An 18,032-nucleotide genomic window follows, 5' to 3' on the forward strand; every position below is an offset into this window, starting at 1 on the left:
TCAGCGGGCCTGGGTGTTCAGGCCGTGCGGGTTGCTCCTTTTAAAGGCCGCAGCCGCCATGAGCCAATTCAACTTCGGGTCGGCCGCGGGCGGCGGCAGCAGCGGCGGCTTCACTTTGGGCACGCCGAAGACGACCGCCACGACGGGCACGGGTAGCTTCTCTTTCTCCACGCCTGCTACCTCGGGGAGCTTCAACTTCGGGAGCGCGGCCCAGACGCCTGCCAGCAGCCAGAGCACCGCCTTCTTCTCCTTCAGCAGGCCGGCTACTGCAGGGCAGCCCGCCAGCTTCAGCTTCGGGACGCCGGCCACGGCCACCACGACTCCGGCAGCAAACGTGTTCCCGCTGGGGTAAGAGGCTCGGGGACCGGCTGGTTGCAGTGTGGGGGTGTTGGCTTTGCTGTGGGGCTCCAACCGCAGTGCGTGTGGACGATGTCCTCCTCGAGTGGATTATGTCCTCCTGGTCGCATTGCGAGTACCTCTCAAGGGAGCAGAGCTGTAGCCCTTGTGACTTTGAGTTCCCGCTGCACTGTGGCGCATTGGGCAAAGCGTTCAGCAGGTTCTGCTGATAGTGCTGACTTACTTTCAGCTGGGTGTTAAGAATAAGCAGCTCCACTCTTGAGGCTGGGATTGTGGTATTGATGCTTACTTGAAGAAATGATAAAACTTTGTGTCTGAGCAAAAAATGTCTGTCCTGATCCAAATCCGGAGTGTCAGAATGTGTCTTCAGGAAAAGTTGTGAGCTTTGAGGGGATGCTTCAGAGCTGCTGTTGCTGATGCTTGCCAGATGGGAGCACTGGGAAGGGAGCTCAAATGGGGACTGGCAGTAAAAGTTTGTTTGGAATAGTAGTCTCACGTGGAGGATTGTGAGGGATGATTAGGAATAGTAGTCTCACGTGGAGGATTGTGAGGGATGATTAGGAGCTGAGAGAATAAGCACTTTTGCTTATGCTGCCACAAATGTCTTGGTGGTGGGATGGGTGGAGGTAATGAAGTGGGGAGAGAGACTTAGGGAGGATTGCAGCTGACAAAAGTTGTGCTACGGGCTTAGTCAGACATAAACGTGGGCAACTGCACATCTCTTTGAAAGGTGGTTTTTGCTGTCAGCAAATAGGCTGTAAGAAAGCAGTCTCAGTGCTTGACTGGATGTGCCTCTCACACAGATTGTCTTCTTTTCCTGTGTTTTTTTCTTCTGTAGGGCGAGTGCACCAAAAGTGAACTTTGGAGGCAGCGCTGCAAGTCAGGCTCCTGGAATGACGGGGACCTTGGGATTTGGTAGCACTGCAGCAACCAGTGTGCCTTCAACTCAGGCAGCAGCCCCTTCTGGCTTTGTGTTTGGATCTACTGGCACCACCACCACCACCACAGCTCAGTCTGGGACAACTGGAGGGTTTACTTTCTCCAGCGGTACCACAACTCAGGCTGGAGCAGCCAACTTCAGCATCGGCACTGCCGCTCCGCAAGCAGCGTCCACGGGGTTGACCTTTGGGACAGCACCTGCAGCTGCTGCCACCACTGCTGCTACCCTGGGAGCTGCAACCCAATCAGTGACGCCCTTCAGCCTTGGGGGACAGTCTACAGGTGAGTGCCTGGGCTTGAAATGATGGTTGTAGTCAGGAGGCCAGTCAGCATGGAGGGCAGCTGGGAATGGTGTGGAAGTTCTGTGACCTCCCTGCTTCTGCTGGTGTGAAATGAAATGAGTGTCTGGAATCTCTTTTCTAACATGCCTGTCCAGGGGCTTTGGGAATGAGTTACAATTGCTACTTAGCCTTTTGGTTTGGAGAGTGAGGCAGAAATATTCTTGCCGTCGTGTGCAGAATGCCAGCTGCATTTGCAGCCCTTCTGAAATGTTTGGTGCAGAGGGAAGGGGCTTGGAGTGGGGGGGAGGGGGTACTGCAGGATGTACCTGTCCCCCTGTACCAAACTGCTGTTCACCTTCCTGACAGCAGGAACCTGCCCCCTCCCACAGGGTCTGGCAAAAGTTCAGTTTGCTGCCTTCCATCTACTTGTTGGTGATAGTGGAGGCCTTTGAAGGAAGGTCATCAGCTCTGGGATGAGGCTGAAAATCACTTGACACAATGAGCTTCATAGCTGTAGTTAATTTCCTGGATAAGCAGTGTTTGTTACCTTGCATTTTAATGGCTTTCTAATTGCTTCTGACTTGACTGTTTTGTTGTGACCAGCAGAAACTGCAGTGTCTCTGGTAAAGGGTTTGTCTTTTCATTTTACTTATGCTCTTTGCTCCAGGTCTAAACTTCGGGTCATTATCTTCAACAGCAACTACTACTAGTGCACCCACAGCAGCACTGACTACTAGCACCAGCCAAGGACCTACTCTGTCCTTTGGAGCCAAGCTTGGGGGTAGGAAGAGATACTTTTTTCTTTTAGGAAGTAACTGCTTTGTGGATCTGCTGTCCTTCTGGGGATAGTTTTTCTAATCTGGAGTCTGGAGATGGAGTGTTAGAGTGAATTTGCAATGACATCAGTAATCTGTTCATACAGCCATTGCCCTCAGTGTCCTGTATCTTTTAATGCATTCTCTGTGACTAGTTTTATCCTGTACTTGTTGCTGGAGCATAGTGGAAGGGAGGCACAGGTTTAAAGGGTACGTGGGAGAAGAGAGAGAGTTGAGGTAGACTAAGAGGAGAGATGGTATCAAATTCTGGCATCCATGAAAAGCTGGTGTAGGTAGGCAAATTTGTATCACATTCTCTGCATGATTGTACAAGGCCAGTGCTGCTTCTGCTTCTAGTAACATCCACGGCTGCTACAACTGCCTCTACCACCACAACCTCTGTCCTTGGTTCAACGGTGCCTACGTTGTTTGCATCCATAGGGAGTTCGTCAGCACCAACATCGTCTACCACCGCAAGCCTCTCGCGTAAGTCACAGCATGCAGAGTTCATCTGCTAGGGGAATGTGTGCAGAGAAGGGCAACGAGGCTGGGGAGGGGTCTGGAGCACAGCCCTGTGAGGAGAGGCTGAGGGAGCTGGGGTTGCTTAGCCTGCAGAAGAGGAGGCTCAGGGGAGACCTTCTTGCTCTCTGCAACTCCCTGAAGGGAGGTTGTAGCCAGGAGGGGGTTGGTCTCTTCACCCAGGCAATCAGCACCAGAACAAGAGGACACAGTCTCAAGCTGCACCAGGGGAGGTTTAGGCTTGAGGTGAGGAGAAAGTTCTTCACAGAAGGAGTAATTGGCCATTGGAATGTGCTGCCCAGGGAGGTGGTGTAGTCACCATCCCTGGAGGCCTTCAAAAAAGGATTGGATGTGGCACTTGAAGCCATGGTTTAGTTGTCATAAGGTGTTAGGTATTAGGTAATAGGTTGGACTTGATGATCTCTGAGGTCTTTTCCATCCTGGTTGATTCTATGACTCTAAATGAGCAGTGTGGCTGGTGGTGCCTGTCTGTAGTGCTGATTAGTGAGAGGATTCAAAGGGCCAGCTCTCCTGGCTGTTTGCCACCTTCTCTTTGTGGTTTCTGGCAACTGTCTGCAGTGGTGAGGTGTGGAGAGTTTTGTTCAAACCAGCAGGTGCATCACGGGGCAGTTTCAGCTGAATGTGATATTTTTGTTGCTCTGTATGGCTAGTGCTGCCACAACTAAGCTTTCTGCTGGTTTCTGGACCCCAGTGCCTTGAGGCTTTCTTTAGGTGCTTGGAGTTCAAGAACAGCAGCCAGTGCCAGTGGAGATGCAGGGTGCTAAAAACAAGTACTCATACAGCTGTATGCTTGCATAGTAGTAACTGGAGTCATTGGCAAGTATCTGGATAATCCTTCACCTGAGCAGTGGTTAATAAAGATCACATGGAGATGGGTCAGTAGGCAGGGTAGAGCTTTACAAAGGGGCCCTGTATTTAATGTATTACAAAAGCTCTTACTGTTACCTTCTCTTTGCAGTTGGTGCCCCTTCCACTGGGACAACCACTCTTGGAACGCTTAACTTTGGATTGAAAGCTCCTGGAACAACAGCTGCCACAACAAGTACCACCACTGGTAAGGGCTAGATGCTGAAGTAGCACTGTATTTCTTTCTCTGATCCTCCTTTCCCATCTCCCCATAAGCACAGTGGACTCTGATGTTCTAGTCTTGACAGACACTGGGCTTGGTTTTTGTCCCCTCAGGGGGACTTGTTTGAGGTTATACAGCACTGGGCTAAATGTGTGTATTGGACCTGTTCTTGATTTGTTGCTTGATGTGTATTTCTGGTTTCAGGCACTACTACTGCTTCTGGCTTTGCTCTGAATCTTAAGCCATTAACAACAACTGGTACCATTGGAGCTGTGACTTCTACAACTGCCATCACCACCACCACAACCAGGTGAGGCTTTGGCTATAGCCAACTGTTTTGTGGCTGGGGCAAGAGGCAGGATTAATGCTGGTGTCTGGTGCAGGGAAGGGAAATGAGTGTTGTCATGTTTATATTTTGGTTTGTGATCTGGTGTTCTGTACTGTCTGGTACTTCCTCTCAGTGGGCCTCCAGTGATGACTTATGCCCAGCTGGAGAGTTTGATAAACAAGTGGAGCCTGGAACTGGAGGACCAAGAGAAACACTTTCTCCATCAAGCTACACAAGTGAATGCCTGGGACCGGACGCTGATAGAGAATGGAGAGAAGGTAAGGTGGTGTCTAATGTAGCATGGTTTTGCTTGCTTGGATCTGTAATGGCCTTCAGTGTTCCAGATGCAGCAAGCATCTTGTGTTTAAAAACAACCACCAAACAGCATACATGTGAATGGCACCTGGATGCTTGTGAAGGACTCAGTGTGTCTGTTAATAGGCATTGAAGCTTGGAAGTCTGTTCTGTGAGTTTACACTGTGGGAACAAGTTCACTTGGGGTGAAGCTGTCTGAGGCAAACATCTGGTCAATTCTTGGTCTGTTAATCTTTATTGTAATTGTTTCATGTTTCTAGTAGAGATTTGTCTGGTGCTGGCTCTCTCAGTTCCAGCACTCTTCTCTTACGAGTTGACTTTTGAATCTATGTGATACAATTAAGTCTCTTCTGTTTCCAGATTACTTCATTACACAGAGAAGTAGAGAAAGTGAAGCTTGATCAGAAAAGGTAAGAAACTATGAACACCTGAGATGAGTTTTGTTTCTTTTTTGCCTCTTCTTGTAGTGTGGCAGATCTAGACTCTGCATAACCTCTGAGTAGTTAACATTTTCTCTTTTCAGACTGGATCAGGAGCTAGACTTCATTCTGTCCCAGCAGAAAGAGCTTGAAGACTTGCTGACTCCACTGGAGGAGTCTGTGAAGGAACAGAGTGGGACCATCTACTTGCAGCATGCAGATGAGGAACGGGAGAAGACGTAAGACAAATCTGCTTGGGATGTGCTCAGCAGCCTAATGTGGTGATCAGTCAGCAAAAAGTAGAGCTGAGGACTGAGAATATTGATCTGTCAATGGCCTTTGTCAGATTTGCCTGTCTTATGCATGGCACCTAAGACGTTGCAGATTAGAAACAGGAATTGTGACTGAAAGCCCTTGAATGAGCATGAAAAGTCCTCTGGATGTTGGTCTAATTGGCTCTCTGGGAAAAGGGTTACTAATTTTGGCATAGTCTGTAGAAATGAGTGATAGAAGTGATGAGAGCAGAGTGCCCTGTGTGGCTCAAGCATCCTGAAGTGTCAAATGGTAGGGTAATTAAAAGAAGTTTGTCTGGTTCATGAGATACAAATCTTGAAGAATCTGGACTGGCTGTCTCCTTCAGTTCTGACAAAACCTTCTTGGCAGCCCTCCACACTATTGCTTGTCTGTCTCAGTGCATCTGTAAAGAGAAGAAAAAGGTCAGCAATTACTTCATCTGTGTGATGAAGTGTGCCTGTCCTGGTGCTGTTCCCATGTATCTGTAAGCCTTGGTTGGGAGGTGTGGGAGCTAATGCTGATTGCCCAGAGGTGATGTGACTAGGAGCAGGTCATCTTAAGCTCACTTTACATACTCTGACTTTGGTTCCTATGTGTCTTGCAGCTATAAACTGGCTGAAAACATAGATGCTCAGTTGAAGCGTATGGCACAGGACCTGAAGGACATCACTGAGCACCTGAACACATCAAGAGGCCCAGCAGACACAAGTGACCCGGTAAATTCCAACTCCTTGTCTACTTGTGGATCCTCTGCTTGTGATTCCAGCCTTTGAAAGCTATTCAGTTATCACAGAATGGTAGGCCTTGGAAGATACCTCCAGAGATCATCTAAAGCAGGCTTGCCTAGATCAGGTTGCACAGGAAGTTGTCCAGTTGGGTTCTGAAAGTCTCCAGAGAAGGAAACTCCCCATGGGGTCCTTGTGTCAGTTCTGTTCTGGTAAAAACTTGTGTGCCAGCACAGTGGAAGGCAGCCTGACTCCTGTTTGATCCTGCTGCCTGCCCCACTCCTTGCATCTTTCTTCTGGCAAACCTCCACTTTGTCCAAGCCTGCCATAATTGCTGATTCTTTTTCCTTAGACTACTTTTGTATCCTCATGAAAACAAGATCTGAATTACCTCTTCTTTCTGCTATGTATTAAATTGGTCTCCCTGTGGCTTTATTGAGAAGCTTTCTCAATAACAATTTCCCTTTGATACTACAGACTGAGGTTTTTCTCCCCATCCCTTTTCCCTTTTGGCACCTAAGCCTAAGGTGATTAGTGCTGTGGTGCTTCTTGGGTCTGAACTGGAATAAGCCTAAGCCAGACTTGGCTTTCTTACTGGTAAAGAGAAGCAAAGCAACAGAGTTGCTGCACATGCTTCCATGGGAAGGTGGCTCCCAAGTTAGTGGAGCTGTACAAATGAGCAATTTGATTGTCCCTGGCTTTGAAGCAGGATGCAGGCAGGCTGCCTTTTACTGCTCTTAGGGGTTTTTTTTTTGTGTAGGGTAACTGACCTCTTGCACCTTCTCTTTCTGCTCAGCTTCAGCAGATCTGTAAAATTCTGAACGCGCACATGGATTCCCTGCAGTGGATTGACCAGAACTCAGGTGAGGCTTGCCCTGCAGGCTTTTTGGGGATGCAAATGGAAGGCATGTAATGTGTGAAAGTGTTTCTTGAACATAAATGAATTCTTGAAGATCCCTGAGGAATCCTCTCCTCACACTGAGTGACACAGTCTTCTGTGCTTGAATTTTTGAGGTGCATTAAAGGCCTCTGCTGAGAAGTAATTCCTGGCAGCTTCTAAGGTTTTACAGAACAGCACTGCTTGGGAGGCATCAATTTCAAAAACTGAGGACTTGAAAGCCTTGTGCTTTGTTCTGTTACATTAAAGTTAAACATTTCAACTTCTAAAATGTTGTAGGGGTTCCTTCTGGTGTAAGAAAATTGGGGCGGGGGTGTGTGTTTAATTTTATCACCATGCCTTTCGTCTTGGATTTGGCCTTAACTCCTCTATCGTGGTGGCCCACTGAAAACAAGCAGGAAAGAGGAAGACGTTTTCTGCCAGGGAGTGATGCCTCCTTGTGAGGGATTCGAGATTTGTGCAGGGATTTGATTTTTTTTCACTGCTGCCAGCAGCCACACGGGGGCATGGCAGAATAAAGCAGCAGCCTGCACCACGCTGCACTGTGGCTGCAGCACTTGTGAAGGTGCTTACTCCTGCTGTGCAGAAGCAGTTCTAAGCAACTGCTTCACTTCATCCAAATTGCTGTTAACCTGGGCTGCCACGACTAAATGGGTCTGCTGAAGATGGACACAGGGCAGTACTGCTTCCACAAATGAAGGCAGTGTTTGAACAAAGCCTGGTTCTGACTTTCTGCCCCTCCCCGAGGGAACCAACAATCTTCTCTTTGGTAGTTGCAACTGAATTCTGAGTTGAGCACAGGAGATGTCTGAGGCAGTGAAGCAAGCTGCTGGCTTATGCCATAATAATTTTTGAGTGGTGAATATTTAAAAAGTGGCAAAGTGAGAGGTGTTGTTTGATGTGTGACTTGGAGATTCTGGGTTGGGCATGCTGTGAGAGATCCAACTGAACCTCCAAGCCACAGACTGCCATAGTGCTGTAGCCTTGTTGAACAGCTGCTGATAAGCTTTCAGGGAATTAAATTAGAAATGGCTTTAGCTTGTGCCTAGACTTGTATATTTGAGTTTGTCCTGCTCTCTGATGCAGTGCTCTGGAACTACACAAACTGGCATGGCAAGAAGTTCAACAACATTGTCCCAGGACTCTTCAACTGCTTGCCAGTGTCTGAATACCTTAGAAAGCTGTGTTTGCCTTGGAGGGTTAGCAGTGCTGTCTGTTGGCTTTCATATTGAGAGACTGTCAATGTTTTTCTTTCATGGGTTAAACTCTGCAGGGCTGTGTTCTTGGGTGACTGTAAGACTAATCTCTTGTTTCTCCCACAGCTGTGTTGCAGAGAAAGGTAGAGGAGGTGACAAAGGTTTGTGAGAGCCGTCGGAAGGAGCAAGAACGCAGTTTTCGCATCACATTTGATTGAGAGACTCCAAGATTAAAGGATTGATTGTAAAATCTGCACAGGAAAGAGGTTGCTTGGGACCTAGGACTCAGAAATTATCTCAGTTCATACTTTGTTTATGCAATAAAATTTGTTTTGGTTTGGTTTTTCCAAAGCCAGTGTTTGACTGGGATTTCCCTGCTCCAGTCTGAGACACTGCATGAAGTTGTTGCAGAGTTTGTGCTCTGCACTGCATGCAGACTAGTGGGATGCACACACACTGCCCTTGAGGGATGTCAGTGGTGTGCAGCTCTGCAGCTGAGCTCTCTTGTACTTCCATGTAATTTGTTCAGTTGGGACTTGCTCAGCTTGGGTCCTTACAGAGGTGGTTTAGTCTGTATCTGGGAGCTGTGGCATCTGAGAGATTTAAATTCCTCCTGTGGCGGGCTGGAGTTTGTATTTAAAGTAGTTATGCTTCCACTTCTGGAATTGGGTCTTGTTTTCTGTTTTATGCACTATCCTTTTATGGTGGTACCTGGAAGGAGAATTTCTACAGAATTACAAGCTCTTAGAGGTGCCAGTTGAAAACGTGCTTGTGAGGTGAGTGGGGGAGGAGACTGTGGGGCGTGCAGGAGAACCTTGCAGAGGGCTGCATACCCTTTACTACGGGCTATCCTCTGGGAGAGGAGCCGCTTCGCTGCCTCAAACATTGCTAGGAGTAACCGAAGGTTCCCTGTGATGCTCGCAGCGCCCTCAGCCGAGCCCCGGCGCAGCGCAGCGTGCCGCCCGCGCGGCCTGCGTCACGGCTCCCAGCGGCCCCTGCGCCGCGCCGGCGCTGCTGGGGGCTGGAGTCGCGGCGGAGGCCGGGGCCGGAGGCCGGCGCGGGAGGCCGGCGGAGCCCGGGCAGGCCGCGGCCATGCGGAGGTGAGCGGGCGGGATGGGGAGCAGGCCCCGTTTGGGCTCTGGCCTGAGATTTCCTCCCGTTTCAAACCAGTCGGCGTGGAGCTGGTGTCAGCCCTGCCCTGGGTGACAGCGCGGCGATGTGAGGAGCGCAGGCCTTGGGAAGCTGCTTTCTGGCGGCTCCGCAGGGGGCACCAAAGCCTCCCGCGCCCGCCGGGAGCCTTAAGTGGTAGTGAGCATTTTCACTTGAAACAAGGCTCTGGCTCTGCTAATCACTGGTGGGCTTCCCCTCCCAGCCCACGGAAAAGCTGTGCGAGGTGGTGCTGGTGGCCTGGCTCTGCGGCACCCAACGCCTCGGGAGGAGCAGCGCCCCCAGGAGAGGGACCAGCAGGGGCTCTGCTGCCGCGCACAGATCTGTGGTGTGTGTGTGTGTGTGTGTGACAATGGACGTGGTGTTCATGTGTCTGGCAGCAGGTGACCCCAGGAAGGGAAAAGGCAACTTTCCAGGAACTTGAAAGCATCTCAGTCTCCTTTCTGTATTTGAGTGCTGCTCAAATTCCGGTTTTCTCCCTGGTTTCTTTCTTTAGTCAATTGAAACTACCAATGCCTGTCTAGATCATGGTACAAAACAACTTTCCACCAATCAAGATTGGATGTGACTATTAAAGTATAATAGTAGTTATTAAAAAATATCCTAGGTATATTTTTAATATTCTCAACGTAGTCCTAAGTCTGTTGCTTTTCCAACTACCATTAGTGGGAGCTTTGGCCAGGTCAAGCAGGTTTTGTTCCTTGTGCTTTAAATCCTGTAAAAAGGAGGTAGAAAGGCTGTAGAGGTGGTGCTTTCTGAGCAATGTTTTTCCCCGTTGCCTTCCTGACTGCTTCCATGTGGTTCTTTTGTGCCCCAGGGTCAACAGCAGCCTGTCCAGTGATGAACTCCTTGAAGACTTGGAGACAGAAGGAGAGAGGCAGCTGAAGAGCCTCCTTCACCATCAGCTTGATACCACTGTCTCCATTGAGCAGTAAGTCCTGATTTGGGGTTGCTGCTGGAAGGGCTGATGAGCAGAGTCTGGTCAGACTAGGGGCAGCAGCAGCGTGACCTCATTGGGGCCTCATCCCACAGGAGATGCTTGGTGCAGGCTGTTGTCTACTATAACAGCTGTGCAAGCCCTTCTTCCTCTGCTGGGTCTCCTGCCCAGGCACTGCAGGAGGAGATAAGCACTGCTTGGCTCTTGAAGTGAATGCTGGCAGTGACTTATTTTCACTATTTGTCTTGGCCAGATGTAAGAGTTCCCAGCCTGGAGACTTGTCCTCAGGAGGCTGGCCTGTGTTTGTATCTGTGTGGTGTTTGGTGTTGGTGTCACAAGGTGCCTGTGTTGGGGCAGCTTCCTGCTCTGTGGGATCTTGTGGGCGCCCAGAAGGGTTGGGAGAGCATGGCTCAGTTGTGTTTTGGAAACATGGCCTCTCTGCCTAGGTGCAGCAGGAGCAGGCGTGGCTGTGGGGAGAGGCCAGCTGCTTACTGTTCCCCCAGTTCCTCGGCGCTGAACTGTTTCTGCCGTTGTGTTGCTTTGGGTTACAGGTGCAAGTCGAAGCGGAGATGCTTTGCTCCTTCAACTTTTTACAAGCCTTTTGGGGAAGAGGCTGCAGGGGCCTTGACACTGTCACAGTTCCAGGCCCTGCAGGAGAATGACAAAGAAACTGCCTCTCTCCGGGAACTGGGGCTCTCCGACTCGGAGATCCTGCTCTGGAAGAACCAAGCTTCCCCAGGGAAGGTAGGCACGCTCTGCTCTGATGTCCACTGAGCCTGGGGGCTGTGGTACTCTGATAGGAACTTCAAGTCCCTTTGTAAGCCCTCTAATAAAGAATGGCTGCTCCATGCATCTCTTCTTTAGGCCAGAAGGATCCTATGTTTCTTCTGGCCTGTTTTCTTTGGTGGAATGGTCTGTGCTCAAAGCTGTGGTGCAGAGAGGAGTTGGTCCTTTGGAGTACAGCAGGACTTGGTTATATTCCTGTCTCTGCTTTGATGGTCTCAAGGAAATGTGTTCCCTGTTTATACCTGTGTAAGAAAAATGTAAAGGCTGGAAGAGAAAAAAGGTGAAACATTTCAAAGCATCTCAGTCTCTTCCTTTCTGTATTCTGATGCATCCCTAGGTCCAATGGCTGGCTTGGGATAGCTGTCTGTAGGAAGGGTCTGTATGTTCTCCTCAGGGGCTTGTAGATGCTTCAGGGGTCTCAGCATTGTACTTGAAACAGCCATGTGGAAATGGCTGTGCAGAGCTGCCAGGCCAAGTGTGGGATTGCAGTGGTGCTCCCTCTTTTGCAGCAGAATGGTGTCAAAGGAGGCTTCTCCCCTTCACCTTTTCTTTCATGTCCCAGAGACATGGGGCTTTCAGGGTCATCCTGTGTCAGGTGCACTGGAGTGTCCTGCTCTTAATTTGGCAAACCTGTTTTGCACCTTCTGGACTTGGGCTGACTCTTAGCTTCCCTCTGTCTCTCCTCTTCTTGAGCAATAGCTGTGTGCAGGAGGAAGCTGCCTGTGGTAGCCATAGGTTTACTTCTCTTCAGCTGAAGTCATTACTTGCTTTAGTGTTTAAATGCAAACCTAGGCCAGGTGTGGCCTCCTTTAAAACTTGCTTTGGAGAGGGGTGATGTCAGTTTAGGAGTAGAAAAAAATATCAACAGCATCACTGGTTTATTTGGTGTGACATTAGGTCTGGAATGGCTGGGGCAAAAAAATACCATGGAAAACACTGACAGAAAGAACTGGTGACATTAGAGTACATCTCCTACAGCATGTGAGAGAAGAGGAATGTTTGGAGAGGCCAACTCAGGTAGCAGTGTGCAGCTTTGTATGTGGAGGCCCAGAGTGAGAGCTTCCAGCAAAGAGGAGTCAGCCGAGAGAGAGGACTTCAGATTGCCCCTGGAGCTCTCAGCAAAGTACTTAGTGCAGGCTTCTGTTATTTTCAGCTGCTAAGTGGCAGCTTTTTTGAAAACAAAGTACTATAAATGATTTCCCAGAGTTGCTTTGCCATATAAACAGCCTCTTGTGCCCCAGGGAAGCTGTGAAGTGGTGAATGGAAGCCATACAGATGTGGGGCCACGCAGTCAGGCGAGAAGGGAGAGCTACCCATGGGAAAGTCTTTGTTAGGTTGTGCTCAGTGCAGGGAGAGAGCCTGGATTCTTGCCTGAGGCAGAAGGATCTGCCACTATAATTCCTGAACTGAATTTGAGAGAAGTAAATGCATCTACAGCCCCATAAAAGTGTGCTCTCTGGATGCACCTGATAGAGGTGGGTATGGGAGCAGAAATGCCCCTCCAGAACTTGGGGTGTGTCTCTGCTTTGGCAACACGAGCCTGGTGAATTTTAGCAGTGCCCCATGCAGTGAAGTTTTATTTAGACAGGAATTGTCACTTTTAGCCAGGTTATCTAAGGTTTGTGCTACAGTGGCTGGGTGCTTTCTGGGAGCTGACTTGTGAAGCTGGTCTGGGTTTAGTCCTCAGCACCCTTTGGTGCCAGTGGCAGGCTGGGATCAAATAAGGTTTTCTCAGTGACACCAGGGTCATGGACCAAAAGCTTGGTGGAAACTTGAGCTCAAGGATTCTATAGGTGTGGCCAAAGGGGGGCTGTGCTGTTATTGTAGATGGCCTAAGGGAATGCCTGCAGCTAGCAGAGACAGGGGCTGCTGGGACAGAGGGACACAGGTGCTGTCAGACAACAAGGCCAGGGAAGGGAAAGCTACACAGAAAGGTCAGGAGAAAGGGGCTGGTTCTCCACTTCTCTCAAGAACTGAGATATGCTGAGAGATTGTGTTTCTGTTGAACCCTTGCAGCAGCAGGACCTCTTGGAGATCTGCTCTTTAGGGCAGGGCTCCTGGTTGCAACAGCTCCAGGGCTGGAGGATATGAAGTTTGGCTGCTGGCTGAGTCTGTGAAAAGAAGGCATTTGCTGTGTCTGAGCAAAGCTGTGCCTCTCTTCCAGGGCTCTGGGCTGGGAGCAGCCCCAGAGGCAACGCAGGAGCGACTCCATGCCATCCAGGAGAAGATGGAAGAGCGTCAGCGCATCCTGGCTCTGCCCCAGAGGTTTGCTGGCAGCAAGCAGCTGAGCCGGCGGGAGATGGAGATTGAGAAGGCTCTCTTCCAGGGCACCGACCGCCACTCCTTCCTCCGGGCGCTCTACCACCAAGGTACCTGTCACAGCTCAGGGCTGCTGCTGCCTCTGCTCCAGCAGGGAGAGCTGGGCTGTGTGGGAGCCCAACACATTTCTGTCTGGCCCGCTGTCCCTGGAGACGTGCTGCTTTTTTGACACTGTGTGGGAGGAGATATTTTCCTCTCTTACGTGAGCAGACAGAGTGGGCTCTCTGAAGGGTTCAGCACAGAGGCTTGTGAACTGTCTCTCTGTTTGGAGAGCACAGATCTCATTGATGTGCTGCATGTACTGCAGGGCCCAGCTTGGTGTGTGGAAAAGCATTTGGGGTTGTGCTTTGGTAGAGCCCAGAGGTCCTGACTGAACTGTGGCATGCCTGTGTGGGGCTGGAGATTGTTCCTTCTCTGATTTGAATGCAGTCTAACAAGGGTGAGAGGGAAGCAGACGGCAGGAAAGAGTAACTTGTTAAAGGCTCTTCTCAGCAGGTGAGGTGGAACTGGGATGAGGCCACTTCTTGCCCCAGCAGTGTTGTCCCTAAGCCTGTTACTTAATGTGACTTTTGCTGGAGTGTCAGATGTTGTCCAGAGATGGCAAAACCACTCCAGTCTGCTTTAGCTGGAGAACATGGTCATCAAGCTCCAGTCTAGACTGAGTTTTGTATGTAAGACTGTATTAAGTGGAAGATGAGGAGGAGCTTCTAAACTCCAACTTCTGAGTCCTAAAACACCACTTGGATCACTGTTGATGCTGTTCCAGCTATAATGTCTGTCTGACCCAGCCTCCTCTGGCCCCTGCTCTTTCCTTTGGTGGTGTGGCATTTAGCACAGTCTAGAGGCCGCAAGGCTGAGGCTTGTAGGTTGAGAGCTGTCCCTCTCACTTCTGTCCTCATTTACACTAGATAGAGTAAAGGAGATACAATTTATCAGTTCATGCTAATGGACACTGTTAAACCCAGGAGATTGATCTGATGTCCCTCGAAGCAAAAAGTTCATGTTCCACCTAGCAGTGTAGAAAGGCAGCAGGGCACATCCTGGCCATGCATGCAGGAGGAGGAAGATGTGTTGGAGTGCCTAGAATGTGCTGAAATGTGGCTGCAGATAAGCTAGTGAGGACATCTCTGGAAGAAGTGAGCTGTCTAAAAAGTGCTGGTGGAGCTGCTGCTGCTCTCTGCAGGTTCACCCAGAGCTGGGACACCAGCACTTGCTGGCTGCTGGGGCTGTTCTTGTTGTAAATAACCTTCAGGACCTGGTTGGCAGATGCATGCATGGAGGCTGGCTCAGAACAAGACTTCTCTTGTCTGTCTCTTCCTCCATTCTCTGCATTTTCCAGGTTCTTGATGGTAGTCACGTTGCCATGTTTCTCTGTTATGAACTAGATGACACTCAGAAGAGGGTAACAGATGAGAAGGACCCCATGGTTCATCTAGAGAGTGTATACCAGGATCTGCTGAGCAAGAAGTGTCCTGAAGAAGTCCAGCCTACCAACAGTGACTCACACTTGTGCTCTTCCCTGGTCCCACAGGGGCCTGTGGCTGAGGGCTCATCACTTCCAGACCAGGAAGAGCAGGCAGAACAAGTGAAAAGTCCCACCCTTTCTGCAGAAAGTCCCCACCAGTCCCCTTCAAAGGTGGTGGTCATCACAAACCCTGTGGAGTTTATCCCAGAAGAGGAGATCTGCAGGAACCGTCTCTCAGAGGAAGAACTCCGGAAGATACCCAAGTTCTCATCCTACCATCCTGGGGAGCCCAGTAAGGTATGTTGAGATGAACCAGGATTTATTCTTCTTCCTCACTAGCATGATCTGAAGCTGCTTCAAGAGGCTGAGGTTCCTCTCTGCTGTTGCCTGGAGGGTGCTTGGTTAATCCTTCCAGCCAAGGAAGGGCAGCCTTCACTGTGGAAAGGGACCTTTGCCAGGACAGGCAACTTCCCTCTACAGCCAAAGAGCTGCTCTTAGACCCCAGCTCTTTGTGGCTCTGGCAGGTCACTAGTCAAGATGTGCTCTCTGTGCTTGGGCATGGCTGAGACCAGCTGTGACTTTACTCAAGCTGTGTTTAACTGGTAGCTGGAGCATGTTGTCTCTTATGAATAACAAGCTATCAGCACTTGGCACAGGCAAGCATGATGATTCCTTGAGTCCAGAGCTGCCACTGGAGGTGGTGGAGTTGTCATCCCAGGAGGTGTTCAAGAGGGGATTGGACGTGGCACTTGGTGCCATGGTTTAGTAATCATGAGGTGTTGGGTGACAGGTTGGACTTGATGATCTTTGAGGTCTTTTCCAACCTCATTGATTCTGTGAGTCTCTGTATACCCACCTGTCTTCCAAACTCTGCTTGTGGGTGGAAGGACTCTGGAATGGGATAGGGACTGAACCAATTCATACCTTTGAGGTGCACAGACTTGGGAGCAGGTGCCAGTTTGCTTGGCAGAGGCTGGCTGACCCTGTGTCTGTGGAACAGGTGCTGTATTTGAAGAACCTGGGCCCTCGAGTGACAGTGAAGGACCTAGTGTCCCTGTTTGCACGGTTCCAGAAGGAGGAGAGGCCCCCCATCCAGTTCCGCCTGCTGAGCGGCCGGATGAGAGGTCAGGCCTTCATCACCTTCCCTGGTAAGCCGCTGCCTCATGCCTCTCGCTTCTTCCCTGACCCACAAAGGGGCCACATCTTCCTGCAGAGCTCTGGGCTGGCACCAAGCCTGCCCTCCGGAGGGAAAGAGGGGAGTTCACTCCCTCTTTCCATCGTAGTACAGTCTTTTCCCTGGACTGGCAAACAGCTCATCAGATGGAAGGAATGTGGCCTGCTCCAGGTCAGATTTATACTCAGCATGTCACTGGCTGGAGGATTCCAGCACTGCACTGTTTGAAGGTGCAGAGTGAGGGCCTGTGAGCCAGGGACATCTGTGTGAACACCACGAGTGTCTGTGCCAGAACTTGCTGTGTAACCTGTGCCCCTTTTGCTCTCTTGTTGCAGATATTCAGTCGGCCCAGGATGCCATGCTCTTGGTGAACAGGTACAATCTCCAGGGGAAGCCAGTGGTGATTGAATTTGGGAAAAGCAAGGGGCACTCATCAGAGGCTGACTCTGCTGTCCCTGCTTCCTCTGCTGGAGAGAACTCCACTGCCAAGTAAGGGATGGATAACCAGGAACCTTGTGGATTTGCATGGGAACTCCTTGGCTGTAACTGGCACAGTGAAGGACTGCTGGGAGTTTAACATGCAGGTCCGTAAATCTGACAGTGGAGAAGGGAGAGAGCTAAGGACTAGGCATTTCTTGAGAGAGATGGGCATTGTCTTTACACTGTTGGGGGTGTACTGGCTTTTTCTTCCTGTTCTACATGTGTGACTGCCTTCTCAGCCCTCTGTGGGAAAGAGGAAGGGAGGAAGCAGTGTAAATAAATCTATTTATTATGGTGTTTCCTTAGTGTGTGTTTGTTCACTTTTGTCCTGCCTAAGTCTTCTGGAGCCAAGAGTGCTGCATTATGCCATGCAAGACTGTCAGGAAAGTTCAGTCCTCTCCTGGGAGCTCCAGTACCTGACTGGTGCAGGGATTGGTGGAGCTGCTTGCTCTGGTGGCAGCAGATATGTCGCTTTAGGACAAGAAAGAAGGCTGTCTCATTCCCTCCAGACACTGCACAGGTATCTAATTATACAGGTGCTTTATGATTATAATTGTCTTGGCTCTTTGCTGTTGATCACCATAAAGCTCTGTGGCATGGAGAGTGGTTGCTCTGGTGAGGTACCATGGTGGCAAGTGCCATGGTTTGTCTGCACTTTTGTGGACAAGGCAAGCTCATGTCATATGCTTCTCACAATATCCCAGAGCTTCTGGGAAAGCAGCATCCAAGCTTCTGGTGATGGTCCTGAGGGGAAAAAAACATACTTTTCCAGATGAGACAGGTTGCAGGTGTCTTCTGTGTGCCTAAATGCAGCCTTGCAGCAAAGGGGAATGCTCTCAAGAGCCAGCATTGTTCTCCCTCCTGCCATCTCCTCCTCTCAGCTGCTTAATTTCCCTCACAACTGCCCTTCTGGTAAATACACTTGTAACAAACACACAGGCTCATCTGGCCAAGGCTGCACTGGATCTCCAGGGGTTGTGAGTCTGGTTCAGAGCAGACAGAGCAAAAGCTGTGGTGTTGCTGGGCACCAGCTCTGCCCTGTCCAAGCTCTAGAAGGAGCTGTTAAAAGTGCAGGGTGGTCCTGGGCCCCAGCACCCCCCAGCTGTGAGACTACACTCTGCCTGCCCTGTCCCGGTGGGAGAGCAGGGCCATGGCAGAGGTAGGCCCCTAGGACTACTTTCAACCCTATTCTTGGGAGAGTCAGCCAGGCTTGTCAGGAGCCAGGGGGCCCTGGAGGGTCGTCCCTGCGCTGAGGCTGCTGCTGGCTACCCTCACAGGCTCAGGCTTGCTGGCAGGACCCCAGCCAGCCCGGCCCGAGCGCTGGGACCGCCGCCAGGGGCTGGCTTCGGGCACCTCAACGCCAGGAGGGGAGAGACAGGAGCCTCCCCGCGCCGCTTTCGGGAGTGCGGTCGGCTGGGCCCTGGGCGCCGCCATTTTGTTGTACGGTAGCGGCGGGCGCCATGTCGCCGGCGGGAGAGGGGAGAGGAGGGGCCCGCGGGGCGGTCGGGCCGGCGCTGGGGGCTGCGGC

General features: G+C 50.6%; 2 protein-coding genes across 2 annotated transcripts; both read left to right on the plus strand.

Annotated features, from left to right (window-relative positions):
* The first annotated feature begins 10 nt into the window (after positions 1–10).
* On the plus strand, positions 11–8,508 carry NUP62CL (nucleoporin 62 C-terminal like). Its single transcript, XM_054169445.1, has 12 exons — positions 11–348; positions 1,196–1,578; positions 2,245–2,358; positions 2,750–2,878; positions 3,891–3,986; positions 4,206–4,311; positions 4,463–4,607; positions 5,005–5,054; positions 5,168–5,302; positions 5,962–6,073; positions 6,879–6,945; positions 8,303–8,508. The coding sequence occupies exons 1-12, from the start codon at positions 59–61 to the stop codon at positions 8,392–8,394; spliced, it is 1,719 nt and encodes a 572-aa protein (XP_054025420.1). The 5' UTR covers positions 11–58; the 3' UTR covers positions 8,395–8,508.
* Positions 8,509–9,228: 720 nt separating this feature from the next.
* RBM41 (RNA binding motif protein 41) lies at positions 9,229–16,795 on the plus strand. Its single transcript, XM_054169446.1, has 7 exons — positions 9,229–9,276; positions 10,161–10,274; positions 10,832–11,024; positions 13,231–13,435; positions 14,771–15,147; positions 15,851–15,998; positions 16,360–16,795. The coding sequence occupies exons 1-7, from the start codon at positions 9,269–9,271 to the stop codon at positions 16,515–16,517; spliced, it is 1,203 nt and encodes a 400-aa protein (XP_054025421.1). The 5' UTR covers positions 9,229–9,268; the 3' UTR covers positions 16,518–16,795.
* Positions 16,796–18,032: the final 1,237 nt, after the last annotated feature.

The sequence above is a fragment of the Dryobates pubescens genome, chromosome 18 (genome assembly GCF_014839835.1).
Source record: "Dryobates pubescens isolate bDryPub1 chromosome 18, bDryPub1.pri, whole genome shotgun sequence".
Lineage (NCBI taxonomy): Eukaryota > Metazoa > Chordata > Aves > Piciformes > Picidae > Dryobates > Dryobates pubescens.